Source organism: Alligator mississippiensis, chromosome 2 (assembly GCF_030867095.1).
Source record: "Alligator mississippiensis isolate rAllMis1 chromosome 2, rAllMis1, whole genome shotgun sequence".
Lineage (NCBI taxonomy): Eukaryota > Metazoa > Chordata > Crocodylia > Alligatoridae > Alligator > Alligator mississippiensis.
The window spans coordinates 207,039,833-207,055,537 of record NC_081825.1 but is presented as its reverse complement, the minus strand read 5'-3'; the positions used below and the strand labels follow the sequence as shown (position 1 = coordinate 207,055,537).

Here is a 15,705-nt window from a genome sequence, read left to right as displayed (position 1 = left end):
GGAGCCCATTGTTAACCTACCCTAACTACCTCATGGTATAAACTACATCAATTGCCATGATTCTGCAGCAGAATAGCTAGGCGCTAGGCACAGTAAATCCCCACTGCAAAAGAACCCGATGCCTTTGATTGGATTTCTGTGTACTGTGAGCAAGTAGGGCTTCAGGATAAGGCCTTATTAAACAGGGTGGAATGAATATAAAGATAAAACAGAAGAGTGTCATAAAGCCATTGGGCAAAAGGAGAAACATTTCTGCCTTTGGTACTTCTGTACCCTGTTACCACAGTCTTTTACCATCTCATCATGAATATATTTATCCTCACAACACTTCTGTGAAGTAGGGGATAACTCCTGTCCCTATTCTACAGATTAAGGACTGCAGTGCAGAGAGAGACCAAGGCCCAAAGTCACACTGCTACGCTTCCAAGAGAGGAGGATGCATTGAGATAAGCAGGGCCTGGAATAAGCAGGGCCAGCTTTATGGTATACCACGATGCCCCTGATTTTACAGAAGCCCTTCATAGAGCTGGAAATACATGACACGCAGTGCTGGGGGCTATGGTCTTTCTCAATGGACATAGTATTTTTCACAGAGGGAGAGGAGCCTACAAACGTGGAAAGAAGGATATATTGGAATCCCCCTCTCCTTCACAGAGCTATTCATTTCCCTTTTCTAGTACGTAAATATAAGGGAATGCATACAGACTTACCCCTATGCCTCAAAGAAGGAAAGAGGAATTTACCAATATGAGGTGAGAAAAAAATCAAGAGAACAAAGTAGATGAAAGAACGCCAAGAATAACTGCAGCCGATAAACGGAGGGATGAAAATCAATTTTCATCTCCATATTCTAATATGAAAACTGAAGAGTAAGTATTGTTTTGTGTATGAAGATGATGGTAGGCTCTATGGACTATGAAATGAAATGCAACAGAAATCTCCTTAATATATGAGAAGGAAATATAGAAGTGTTAGGGAAAATTCTGTGGTACTTTCACAGTAAAAGCTTCTGTCAGTTTCAGTAGGACATTGATTGCTTGAGGTCACAAAATTTGGCTTGCTAGATGCAAATTTGAGGTCAGGTATAAAAACTTTAACAAGAGAATGTTGCATCTTAGCCAAAAACGCAAGAAGGGATTAATACACCCTGACCTAGCCAGCACTCCATGTGTTGTATGTGCACACACAAAAGACAAATCATTCAATAAAATTATGAGCTGGAAACAAAATCCATTCAGTGAGTTATACTTCTTATGTAGTAAATGTTAACCAATGGCTTTTATGATAAAATATCATAACAGACACATTTTCATTCCGCAGAATGTTGCCTGTTTCTAATCCCATAAAATTCCATAGGAAACAAAACACCACAGAACCTAACTGTACATTTTCAGTCACACATGTCTAAATGTACACCCTCTCCTTATCAACACAATAATGAAACAGTGACCCAAAGCCCCAAACTATAATATTTAAACACTATCATGAGTTCCAGTCCCAGTGGACATCGGAAGTCTAGTGTCTTAAGAAAGTAAATCCTTCTTGGAACCTGGCATGCCTGGGGCCAGCAACCATCTTTAACAGTGCTGGCTAACTTTCCTAGCGCGGCTGATTTATGCAGGTACAGCCATACTCAACCCCTATAGGTGCCTGCCCAACAGTCCCACCAAATAGGATATCGCCATAAGGCATCTGGATGCCATCTGTTTTGAAGTGTGCGCCTAAGATGCAAACAAATCATACATGGCTTGCTGGTTGTGGAGTATCATATGTGATAGAGTTCCCATTAGTGAGAGGTCCCAGTATGGGATAAACAATGAGCACAGTATGTAAGGAGGCTCCCTGTGTGCTCCTTTCCATTCCACATACCCATATAAGCACCTCTCACTTTCTAGCTATTGCAGAAATGGTTGTTCTAAACCAATAAGAAAGGGTAGCACTTTCTCAAGACAAGGGCTTGAAAGGCATAATTACAGCACGTTGGTGTGATTATGATCATGAGGGATACTGAAAGCCCTGTTCCCGATACCCAGCCATAAAAACAGGGGCATATAATCTTAAAATTTGACAAATTCTGGGAAATCAAAGGAGAGTACAGGAAAAGAAAGAATGGAATGCACAAAACAGAGAGAAAAAGCAAGGAAAATGAGAAAAACCAAGGATTTGGGAGCCTTTTTGGTTTAAAAAAAATCATGTTATGAACCAAGAAACACCCCCTCTGATCTCCCAAAGGGCCGGCCAAGAGAATCCCATGGATTTAATGAAGCTATTAAAGGCCTTTAGAGACATGGTCATCACAGCAGCTAAAACAGTACAGTGACTGAGGCACAGTAAAATCACAGATCCGTGCTTTAAAAGGTTCTTATATAACATTGCAGATTCTTTTCAAGCAGGAAAAAATATCTGGAAGGCAAGCTTGCTGTCTTGGGCCACCTTAGCCTCTTTAGTAACCCTAATATAAATGGTGATATGCACCACATGGCTGGCTTCAGGTTCTCAGCCGAAGAATAATGAAGTGACAAACATGCATCACTTCGCTGCTCTCCTTCACTTTCCCTGTGGAGCTGCCCTCATCCTATCCAATGAACTATTAGGATACACCTGGCAATGTGTAATATTAGCTGCAGTTAACCTGGGAGACTGAACATCATAATAGTAGACGTCAGCATTCAAAGGGTTAAAAATGACAGCACTTCTTTAACTGGAAGTCAACTGAATAACACAAAGACATACTTTCTCTTCAACAATGCCTTTGATGCTGCTCTTTCTTGGTGCCGGGAGAAGGGACTTCCCCATGTCTGGTTACATTACTTCCACCCACATCTAACATCTAAAAATGTTAAACATCAGGAACTCCCAGAGATGACACATGAGCTCTTGCCCCTTTGCCTTTGAATGACAGAGGCCCCTGCCCCACGATACCTCAGACATGCAGCAAAATATCTCAATTCATCTTTAATTAACAGAATCATACCCAAACTAGAGAGAGCACATCGTATAAAAACAACTGAACCAAGGGTAGAGGGATTTCCAAGCTCGCGAATTCAATTAGGAGGCAGTGAGTGACACTTGGACAGGAAAGGTTAATTGGGGTCAGCAAAACGCAATAATTCCTTACCTAACCAGTCATTAAACTTCTTAACCTCTGAGGGCAGTCCCAGCTCGGTGAAATCGCCTGTGTGGAGAAGGATGTCCCCATAAGGCATCTGGATGCCATCTGTTCTGGAGTGTGTGTCTGAGATGCAGACAAATCGCGTGTGGCCCGCTGGTTTTGGAGTGTCATATGGGATAGGGTCGACCCTGAAGCAGACACATAACAAATCCCATAACAGTTACATGGGTTACCAACTTTTGCATGTATTATGTTAAATATGAACACAAATCTAAAGACACAAAAAGTCATAAGGGAATGAAATAATAAGACATGAGAAACGTCCTCCGATCAAAAAATCCATAACGCACCAGCATCGACAGCCCAAAAAGCACAGTCACATTTGTAAACGCTTACCTGGCAGTAAAAGTAGGAAGTGAAAAATTATATGCATTGTGGTCTGCTCCACACCCAGGCCTGATACAAACATTCATAAATAAACTATGTCTAATTTGGTCAGACCTTTTTCATCCAATCAAGAGGTACCTTATTACATGAACCAATACATGGGCTGTTAAATACCAGATTATTCAGATGGGCCAAAACTGTCTCCTGCTTGGTGCTGAGCAATAGGATCTCAGCCAAGTTAAAGCTAAGCACTATCACAGATGTCTATATTTAAGCATGGGAACATTTCCACTGACTTCAGCAGAAGCACACGCATGCATAAAAATCAGTTAAGTGGGGCCCAGCAACAATCCCTCAGTTCCTCTCACACCAACCCCAGACCTCATCTTCCAATGTCTATACCACCAGAAGGTGAGGTCAAACATTAGCAACTATGGATAAAAACATTTCTGTTGTCTTCAGTTAGTAATGCTAATAATTTTAGCTCAACCAGCTATTCCTTAGCAACAGAGACATTAAAGTGACCTTGTCAACTATGATAGCAATCCAAATATAAGTCCTGCCTTTAAAAAAGGTGTTGAAGAGCTCGAATCTTATTGACATTTAGAGAAATAAATAATTTCATGGAGTTCTTTAATTTAATTTATAATAACTTAGAATAAATTAACATTTCTTTATTGTGCTGCAAGACTTTGGTGTACTTATAGCTTCTGATTTTGGGTATTTACTATGGTGGCAGTTTGAGTTATCTATACTTGAGCAAATTCCTCGCCAGTTAGTCTGCCTCACATGAGAGCAGCCCCACTGCAAATCACCACTTGAGTTGCATAGAGCATGTATGCATGATGCATGATTACCTCTAGCATCAGTGGCATTTGGACTTCAAACCACAAGCCCACATGTAAGTTAACTAGACTTTAAGTACCACTTCATTCAAGATGGATTTTGATGTGTGGACGAGAGTTGGGTGAGGGGTAATTTTCAAATGATATGTAGAGCAAATCCAGCAGTGAAGACAAGCCCTGGATGTTTTTACAGGACCTTGTACAACGGGGTTCTCACAGGCACAAAAATAAATGTCTGAGAACCACTAACTGAAAGCAAAAAGAAAGCAAAACAGAGCAAATGAGTTGCACAACCCAAGCTGAGTTAAAAGAGACAGGCAAACAGTCGGCATAAATGGAAAACAATAAAATGATTTGCTTTAAAAAAAATATTATCGTTTTAACAGTGCAGTGTTTTCCCATAAGAGAGATAAACAAAAGTCAAAGGAAAACATAGAGGATGGAAGTGTTCCCTTCTATTTTTCCTATTTATCTCCTGAGCTGCATAGGGCCATATTTTCTGCTGGTGTAAATTAGAGTAGCATCAATCACAGGATATGAGGTCAAGCTGGTTTCTAAAGCAGAAAGTTTGGACCATACATTAGAAATTACATTACAAAAAAGAAGAGATAAACATGAGAGAACTGTGTGCTGTAAAAGCAGATATATGGAACCATACCAAATGAGATCATATCCAGAAACTGGGTAACAGAATATTGCCCTGATTAACATACTACAGGGAGGCAAATGGCGTACTATGTAGCTCTAACAATTGCTATTCTTAATGGCATTTCCCGGTCCAGCCTTAGATGAGTTGCTGGAAGTAAGTGTTGATCACCTGTTCTGCCTCAATTGAGACTAACAGAGCGCTCTGCACATGCAATTAACGCGCCCAAATAAACTCCGAGGCAGTTTGCGCCAGAGTCTATTGCTCCCAGGCACACCATATGCAGGGCACACCTAGAACTGGAGCACATTGAGCCAGGGTGGTGCAGCCCCAGCTGGCAGGGTGGACCCCAGGGGTTGCGCCTGCTAGCCCGGGGCTGCTCCAACTCAGCTCAACATGCTGCAGAGGGGCTGGCTGGGGCATGACGGTACTTCAGTGTAGAGCTAGCCAGCAGGCAATCCCTGCACTGCAGGCCCCAGCCAGCCCCATCAGCGTCTATACATGCACTGTGGCGAAGTAAATAACTGCTGTAGAATGGTACTTTTGTCTGACAGTACTATCCTACAATGGAGTTAATTAGTTTACTCCATTCTAATAGCACCACATGTGTAGATGCTAACGTTTTACCGTGGAGCTAATTAGTCAACTGCAGTAAATGTCTCCTGTAGATGTACCCACAGACTTGTAAACTAGAGAAAGTTACATACGTGAATCAACAGTGTGGTAAATTTCTATCTTCAGTATTATATAGCCCCTCACCATAGTGCCTGAGAATATTTAGCAACACCTCTGACACGTATTATTTGCATTTTACAGATAGGAAACTGAGGTATAAGATACCTGTGCCAGAGTAAGAAACTAATCCTGCGTCTTGCAAGGTCTGCAAGTTTTAACTACAGGACCATCCCTTTTTGCTCAATTGTCAACAAATTGTACCAACGCAAAATGTGACATGTACTAGTGAAACCTATGACTGCATCCACACAAGCATAGATGTTTGTTTCCCTGGGGACAAGGAGCAGTGGTATAACTTGTGCCACTGCAACTTGTCCAGAGGGAATGCCTGTTCCATGCGTCTTCTCGTGCACGGCACGTTATCCCGGGTATGGTAGGGGAGGCTAGGGCCAGCACTGGGTTGGCCCCAAGGGCCTTACCTGGGGTCCTGGGGGCCTCCTAGGGCTGCAGCAGCAGCAGTCCTGCCACTCGGACCCTAGTCGGTGGCCAGAACATGGCTCCGGCTGGTCAGGCTCTGGTTTCAGGCAAGACGTGCTGCCCCCATACTGCAACAGCTGAACATGCTGTAAGTTGCATGCTGCACCACATAAAATGTGGCCATACTTGTCTGGATGCAGCCAATGAGGGCAAACAGCACCTGTGCAAAGCTCCAAACACTAACACATAGCAGGGATTTACACTGAAATAAATATTTCAGTGCAAACCCTTGTATAAATAGAGTTCTAATGGAAGAGTAGTCTAATTAGTTTTCTGACTACCCAGACTTTATTTACTTCTAGCTCATATACTGAAAAAAAAATTAACAAGATATTGCTGAAGCATTACAATGCATGAGAAATTGATAGAATACATTGATTAAATATTAGTATCCTAGGAAACCTGATCATAATAACTAGACCTAAACCACAGTGCATGGGCCAGACAATTGAACCAAGTTTTTTGTGGTTTTTGTTCATTGACTTGCTGAGTTGCAAAATGTACTCAACCAAAGCATGGCCTGGACACTTATGCAAATTAGTGATATTCTGCATCATTTTTAGGGGGATTTTGTACAGCATATGCATTTTCTTCAGGGGGAGAAGGTTAGGAAGGACATTTTGATATGTAATTTGCACATATTCCACCATTTCTTTTAGTAATGGACAGAATTTTTTAAAACTAATCAGCAGACTGTACGATTAGATGGCCCATATAATTGGTTATTACTATGGGTTTAGCTGAAAACCCAAAAAGAAATCTGAACTCCAACATACAATTAATGGATTTTTCCCACAAGGTTTTGAAATTAATAAGGCTGTTACCACAGAGAAAACTCACTAATCCACTGAGATCACACTGGCAACCTGGGCAGAACTGTGATTATAGGCAGTCGTGCTTTCTTATTTGGTGTCTTTCTTCCCATTACTGAGGGTAAATTGAAATTTTTGAGAAATATATTACAAAGTAAACATGTGGGTCTCTGCGGCTACAATCTTATCAACATCTCCTCACTTCCAACAATGCTTCCTCCAGGCAATAAAAAAAAATGAACGTCTGCTTTCATTGCTGTACTGTACCTTGTTCAGATATGTCTGTCTGCATTAGGGATGAATAGCATCATTGGACCTTGTGGCACCTATTTTTGCTTGTAAACAAACATTCACCATGCTTTCCCGACTCCCTCCAGCTCATTCCCAAACACATTTTTTACTGTTCCAAGCTCTTGTTCTGCTATAGGCAATCCCGTCAGTGTGATACTGAAGTCTGGCTTAGAGTTATTTTCTATGCATTCAATAACTAACCTGAAGAACATAACAAAATTCAAATTCATTAAGATCCTGATGTCTCTTTTTCTTCCCTTTGTGAAAGCTATGATGTTGCACTGTATGTTTCTAGCTTAATTTCTTTCCTTGTTCAGCAGTGCTGGCTTAGAAAATATTAAAAACAAAACTCCTGTAGGTAATTATTCCCAGCCCATCAACTCCCCTTATTCTAAACATTCCTTCAAAACAGATAGAGAGGTAGTTGTCTTGCCATCCCAGGAGGCTCAAGTTCTCTCTTTATCCAGAGTAAAAGCACAGCTACTAGCAATGCAAGCTTTTCACATACTACTGCACGAATGGGACCCACCCCTAAGCTTGTACAACCACCTCTTTGAGCAGATGCTAGTCAGCTCCACATTCAGTCAGCTCCTAGTCTGTCCCTTAAGATGGCTGGCAAGTAAGCTATTTGTAAAGTGAATACCTGTCCATTAAAAACTGGACTTAGGCCACTTATTCATGAACTGTCAATGGCCAGAAGCTGCAAAGTTCAAATGCTCCCAGGTATCTGACCTCTCACTGAAGTCCAACAGAAAAGGGCACCCGACTCCTTCAGCCTCGTCACTACCAAAGTAGAACCACTGACACAGGGAAGAAACACTCCATTTTCTTTCACCAATTCCCTAATGCACTCAGTGTACCCAGCTCCCCGCCACATTGTGAGATGCAGCACTTTGAAAAACAAAAGGTTTCAAGGCTGGCAGAATGAACACAACTGACTCTGCCATCATGCTTGGAAAAATGTGTGTGAGGTGGCACTGTCTGATGGCAAACATATTTGTTTCCAACCAGTGAGAAGGGTGACCTGACAGAACGATTGTTCTGGGCAGCCAGCTGTAGATCCCTATCTTTTTTGCAATAAAAATACATAAATAAAACTTTACTATACATATATCAGATGGACATGCACGACAAAATTCCCGTTTGCCTCCATTGTTTGGTTGATACAGCAATGAAAAGCATTAGTACTGAAAAGCACTAACATGACTTAGGAGACTAAATCTCAGTTTCCAAAATGACTTAGGTACTTTAGGGACTGACACTTAAAAGTATTTGGATGCCTTGCATTGAAACTTATGTTAGGTGCTTAAAAATACCATACGAACTCTGACTTTTAAGAATCTCAGTCATATAGGGTACTTCTTAAAGTTTATCCTTAGACTTGTAAGAGCATCCTATGGAATAACCAAAAGCATCCTGCCAAAAATAAGACAGGGCTTGGCAACATCCAAGCTGCAGGCCAGATCTAGCCAGATGAGCCACTGGATCTGGGCTGCAGAGCTTGGGAGCTTTAGCAGTATTCTGCCAGTGGGGGGCTTTCCTCACCCCGGTGCCTGCACCCTGGCCAGGTGATAAAGAACTGCACTGGGACTGGGCATTTGGGAGCTGCACGTATAAGCTGCCACCTGCTTCTTCCCATCCCACAGCTACGACATGGGTTCAGGTTCCAGTTACTGAGCCCCAGCATGGGTGCAGGCAAAGCCCACTGCTCTGGAGCTGACACTGATAGCCCCTTGCCCACACTGGCCCGGAGCTGGGTTGTTCTTGCACACCACTTGGAAAGGTTGCTGGCCACTGTTATAAAACAGCTGACCACTGATGCTTTGTAAAGATTAAGATCATTACAATTATTATTAAAAGTTTATTACAATATAAAATAACGTGAACTGTATTTATAATTATAAAGCAATATAAATCATATTTGATATTTTGTATACTGTTGCTATAAAATATTAAAATATAAAATTCTGCCCTCTCTAGAGTAACCTGCATCTTGAATAAACTCTATAAAACAAATTAAAGAATCAGAAGCACTGGGTTATTTGTTTACTTACACACAAGCACTGCTCCTCACACAACTGCTTAGTTTAAAATAAGGTACCTTTATCATCAGCTTTTCAGATAATCCAAATTTAGAATAGGTCTTGTCTCCCCATTACACAAACAGGTACTTCAGGTTCACAATTCCTTACAAAATCCTACAGCTCAGTCACCTGACAGTATTAATCTGAAACAGCAACTAACGATAAATACTGACTCATCAGTCAAGATTAATTTCATCTTTTTTCAAATACGGTGGTTACCATGGCACTCTAGGACACTAAGGTTTTCTACTAAGTTAGAGAGAGTTAAATTATCACTAGCCATGAAGTGCAACACAGAAAAGTAAATTAGTATAATGGCCCCTTTCTCCCCTTATTTTGGCTATGTATATTGTATGTGACAACCTGTGGTCATGGGGCAATCTGGCTCATTAAGGGTATGTCTAAACTAGTAAGTCTCAACTGAGGTGCTGTAGCACCCTGGGGTTCCCCAAGATCCTTTTAAGGGTGATGCTGTTCTCGGGCTCTATGCAAGGAGGTAAGCACTCACTCCTCCAACCAAGTGCTCCACATCTGCCCCTACCCTCCTTGCAGCCTTTGGGCAAACTGCCCCTGGATTCCAAGTGATGTCTGTTTACAGCCAACTTTTCTTAAACATCTTTATTGGGTTTGCTACAGGAGATCAGTCTAGTAGAGACCACCACAAAGGACCTTATAAATGTACCCTTTTCCAGACCTGTCAGCTATATGGTGATGTCAGTATGGTAATAACATGAACATTGTTTTTTCATCTTTTCTTTCTGGGTGAGTTTCTCCTCTGCTGGGGTAAATGTTTAGCTGCATTTTTTACACCTTAACTAAGCCAACTGTAAATTCTTTACAGATGATACAAGACTGTTTGCCACCAGTCACATTTAATCACAAGCAGCAATAAAGAAACATCTCGCAAATACCTGAACATGTTTATGTCCTGGAACAAATACTGGTGTGGCGTCTGTCTTCATTACAACTTACAATCATTTTAGCAAATCTTCCCTAATTATCATTTGGTAAAGTCCAAATAGTTCAAAGTATGTTGGTATGCAAAAGTAAAAATCACATGTATTACTGCACTTTAATTGTTGTTTTTGTGGCTCATTTAGACAGGCAATATCAGGTTAAAAGAGTACATTACAATGTATCTGTGTTGTTAGAACTAAAATCTTTTGATTTATATTTTCATTCATACTTAATCACCATTGATACTGGTGTTTCTCATTTGTTTTTATATTTATCTTTCCTTCTGCAATTCCTCCATCTTCTCTCTACAATCCCCATTTCAAATTCTGTTACCTGAACATGGTTCTATAGAATAAATATGCTCACTATTTTTTGTTTTAGAATTAAAAACAAATATTTTCATCAGATGGTCTTAAAATAAGTTTGTTTCTAAGTACTTCTAACCTCCTTCTCAGCTATGGCTATAAAAGGTCATTATGTTTAAATCGGAAAACAAAAACAATTGATTCATCATGGTTTTTTCCCCAGGAGTATGCGTGCCTGCATGTGCATATTATACATAGATTCATACACACTTCAGTGCTGTTTATTAGAAGTGAAGGGTAGATATATCTGTGAAAGGTCCTTGTTAAAATGTTGATGGAACACCAGCAGCTCTTGTGACTGTCATAAATATCACAATATTTGTTATTTAAGTTCCAACTCTGAAGTCAAGTGATCAAGTGAGAATTGCAGATGCAATTAAAAAAAGGTCTACAGCTCTCTTGACTACAGAGTATATTTCAAGTGTATTCTAACATTCAGCAATCAGAAGTGAAGTGAAAAAAATACCCACTTTTCTTTTTAAAATCTCATGATTTAGGAAGTCATAGGTCCCACATATTTTTTTTTTTTTTATCCTTTGAGTTGCCAATACTGCATGTGGTTGAGAGACTTGTGTAAATACCTCCAGCAGAATACACATGTACATTTGGGGATGAAGTTTTCAGCAAGCAAACCCAAAGTGTCCAGACATGTTTTTCCATTTGTTTAAAACAGTATAATTAGCATCCTGTGTGTTTGTAAACTGGCAAGTTACTAAGACTAGGTACAGACCTTCCAAGAGGCCAAGGCAGAATTGATTTAAGTTGCAAGGTTTTCTGTAAGCAGTGTGGTCTAGATCAGTAGCAAACAAAATACATTTCACCTTTTGGTGCGGGGGGGGCAAATCTTAGACCGGGTTCTGCCATTTTCAAACCAGTCCATGTGTGCAAACTTCTGTTCTATTACGATGGGTGTATGGTTTCCAACTACTTATACTGGTAAAAGTGTAATATCTATACCTGGCCTAGGAGTTGTATAACGGGAATGTATCAGAAAACATATTGGTAATTTTAATTCTTGGAGACAAGGTAAGGTCATTTTGGGCAGCTATGAATGGTGAGGGAGAAAAAAAAAATTGCTGAATTAATAGATTCCAATCTCCTGGATACCAAATCTGCAGGAGAGCAAGAAGTTGATGCTACATTGTACTACATACAATCCTGACCCTGCTGCTTAAGAATCTGTGCCTCCGAATTGATTCCGAAAACCTCAACAATAATGTTATTTCACCACCTAAGTTAAAACCTACATTTCCTAACAAACTTCCTGTAGATTTTACAAAATATATCCTATTTAATTAAGTGACTTGACAATGGATTAAACTTTTCAATATTTAAAATTCTTGTTCCTGACCTTGCAGTGGGAACTAAAAGCACTTTGGTAAATGGACAGGCAAGCTGCCTCATTTCAACATAGCCTCTCTAATTGTATTCTTTCCCAAAAGGAAGGGCAGTTAGCAACTTCTTACTACATTAACTCAAAGCATCACAACATATATCCTGACATTTCCAGCCAGAAAATAATATTCTAAGGGTTCATCTGGCCTGGGAAATGACATGGTGTTATAACATGTGCTAACTGACATGATGTCTAATGCTTGTTTACACTCAGTTTATACAAGGACCATCACATTTTACAAATGCATTGCCAACCCAATAACTCCACACTAACAAATGATAAATATCAGATTGATTAACATGTATAACAACTTGATTTTATCTCCCAGTGTAAAGTGCCAGAGACACACTCATTCTCCTCCCTAGCTAGCAACCAGAGCATACCAGCAGAACAACTCTTTCCAGATTATTTTAACCTAAATTTATATGCATATCAAAAACTAGATTATCACAGAATGTTTAAAACACAATTTCACATCCTGAAATCTTTATGCATATTTTTAACTTCCACTAAAAATACTCTTGCTGATATAGATATACCACCACTAGCAAACCCTTTTGAATGCTGAAAAGTCCCTTATCCTTTACCATAATAACAAGAAACACTTCCTTCTTAAAAGTGTTTTGTTCTGGAATGCTACACTTACATCTTTACAGATGACTACAATTTAGACATCATTTTAGGGCACAGAGATTTGAAATCCCCTAAAAGAAGAGGTGCAAATTCAACCTTGTGGTAACTCCAATTATTTTAACTGAATACACAAATACTACCAAGTGTTTAGCTTACTTGGAGGCTTGTAATGCTGATATAATTTTAGTCACAACTGAAGGTAATTGAGGATTGAAAAAGACATTAAGATGCAAAGCAAATAAACAACAAAAAGTCAGATCTCATGGATGAAGTAAACTTAACATGTTTAGCGCTGCCATGACATTTTAAGTTACTTATTTTCCCAGAATTAAGACTATTTGGAAAAATGGTAGGTGAAGATCACAACTGAGAGAATTCAGAACCAAGAAAAGATACCAACAAAAATCAATACAAGAGAAATTACTGCAGCATCTCCTCAATTTATTGTGATACACTTTTATATTAAGAGCCAAGTATGTGATGTCTTTAAAATGTTCTGATGTCATGGGCATAACTCGGGATTTTCATTACTCAAGTGTTTGAGATCCTAAATACAGAACCAAGGAAACCAAGGCAAATGGAACTGAGGATGCTGATCCCCACGCAGGAAGATCTCACCAGCTCCTCGAATTGAACCCTATGCTGAAGTCTGTCTTTACATAGGCAGAACAAAGTGCCAAGGGCGTAGCAAACTGAAGGATCAAGCCCTGAGTGTTTACAGAACACACCTGAGGATCATTCAGATATTTTTATTTCAATGCATACTTGATCAGAAAGGCAATAGCTGTACTTGAAATTTCACTGACTTGCAGTAGAGAAAACATAAGTGTTCCCTCCGCAACCTTTCATCCACAAGTTAAATATACAATGTAAGTGAGAACCTCTGCGCACAGTCTTCTCAATGATTTCACTTTTTGACCCGAAGGCATCACCCTCTCTAGGGATGAGATGCAATTCAATCCCCCTGCTTCCCCTGCAAGCATAAGTGCTAGCCCTCTCCTAAGCAGACTGCTAATCATGTGAATGTGTGTGCTGCTATGCTTTATGATTTAGGCTTCTTCCACTGGGGACTGAGCTGAGGCCACAAAACCTGTTCAAAGCAAGGACAACCCATGCTGGGCAGACATTACTAGGTCCTGTTTTTACTTACAAAGGCCCATACATTGCCCATGACATGCATGCAAAATCCCCACAGATGTTAGTGGAAAATCTATGATCAGACAGAGTATATAACCTGAATAAACAGGTTCCTATTCATGCAGCATGAACTATTGCTTTGTGTAGCATTAAGTGAATATAAACTATCTCTTATCAACAGATTTAATTTTATGGATCTGAGCCAGTACCTAAAGCATTGCAAAGATAAACATTCAAAACGGAACATGTCTTCCTGATCAGATTTGGTGTGTGGGAAGTGATACCAGGTGGAAACCTGTCTTGACTGGGATACGAGGTTTCTTCTACATCTAAACTGTAACTTGGGCTTTTTAGAACCTTCAAATGTAACTCTATGGCACTGCAAATCTAGGCTGAGCTTCTGCCAAATGAAAGCTTTTAAAGTAGACAAGCAATGTTAAAAGACTTTCACTTTTAAGTTTTACCACTCCATTTCATATTTCAGATGTACTTCAGACTCATATGTTGCTACCTCGGACCCTCTCTTCTGAGTAAACAACATTATCAAGAGGCTTTCAGTGGGAAAGGAACATATTTAATGTAGAGCTCTATATAGAGCAACTCAACTCTCTTTTCACAGTTGTGTCCTTTCTCCTATTATCACCTCTGCTATATAATCCACAGTTACTGACTCCTACCAGATTTTAAGCTACATGAAAAAAAGGTTTCTATGTAGTGTCCCAATTGCCAAACAAGCTGCTGACTGACAGTCAAAAACTTTCACATGCCCTGTAGTCACACAGGTCATCTCAACTACTCCAAATTTCACTGGTGTGGCTTCCTATGTCCCTTCAGCAGCCTAAACCTGAATGAATTCCATCCAAGCCAATAGGATTAGATTTCTGGGAAATCAGAACCAGGCTCAAGACTTCAGTTAAAAAAAAAAAAAAAAAAAAAAAAAAAAAGGTATTTATTCCATATGCAATATTTTAAAGCAAAAAGAAAAGGTAAGAGAAATTCTGCTGTTATAGTCCTGTAACCTCACAAAAATATTTATTCCATATATGATATTTTAAAGTGAGAAGACAAAGTTAGAGACAAATTCTGCTCTCTGTTATATCACTCTAAGCTCACAACCACTTCAATAGGGTCACAAAATGCATTGAAGAATTTGGCTATTAAGCTTTATCAAGTCTATGTTGTCTACTCAACCCCTTACCTTTTTTGGAGATCTATTGCTCTGACACTTCATAGGGATAACATCTGCTTTTAGATAAGACATGGTAAACAACTGAAGCCTGTCCTATCTCCCAAGAAATAACTGTTCCAAATCCAAGAAAACGTCATGAATTGATGACTACATTTTTGGGGCCTCTAGTGCACTGTGAATATCTAAAACAGACTCATAAAACTAACATTTTATAAAACCTCTCCCTTATTTGTAAAGGGTCATGTAAAGGAACAAAGGAAGCTAAAAACACCACCCAAGAAAAAGAAAGTACAAGGTACTTTCACATGCCCTTTCCTTTCTTCCTCTCCGTGGTATTAAACAGTTTGTGACAAAAAAAAAATACAGGTCAATTAGTGTGCAGCCCATGACCTCTCAAGATGCAAACACTGGTTTGGGTTAACAATTGAGACAAAGCTACCTAAGAAAAAGAAATTCCAACACACATTTTACTAAAATACTGCATAGTGCTACCCCAGATGGAGTTACAGTCCCTCCCACCTTGTAATCACATACCCATTTTTAACCTGTTCTCTTTCTTTTCCCTTTTCTTTATTCATTTGATGAGGTCATGTAGCTTCTCCTAAGCAAGGATTATTTTTATGCCACAGGCTCCTGAAT

The 15,705-nt window shown here is 39.7% G+C and overlaps 1 protein-coding gene across 5 annotated transcripts in view; it reads right to left on the bottom strand.

Annotated features, from left to right (window-relative positions):
• Positions 1 to 15,705, bottom strand: part of MPPED2 (metallophosphoesterase domain containing 2) — a 149,766-nt gene that overhangs the window by 96,751 nt on the left and 37,310 nt on the right. For all 5 annotated transcript variants that reach the window (XM_014602170.3, XM_019477101.2, XM_019477098.2 and 2 more), the window contains exon 3: positions 3,119 to 3,300. In XM_014602170.3, coding sequence (XP_014457656.1) covers positions 3,119 to 3,300 — 182 coding nt within the window. The remainder of the gene's footprint in view (positions 1 to 3,118; positions 3,301 to 15,705) is intronic.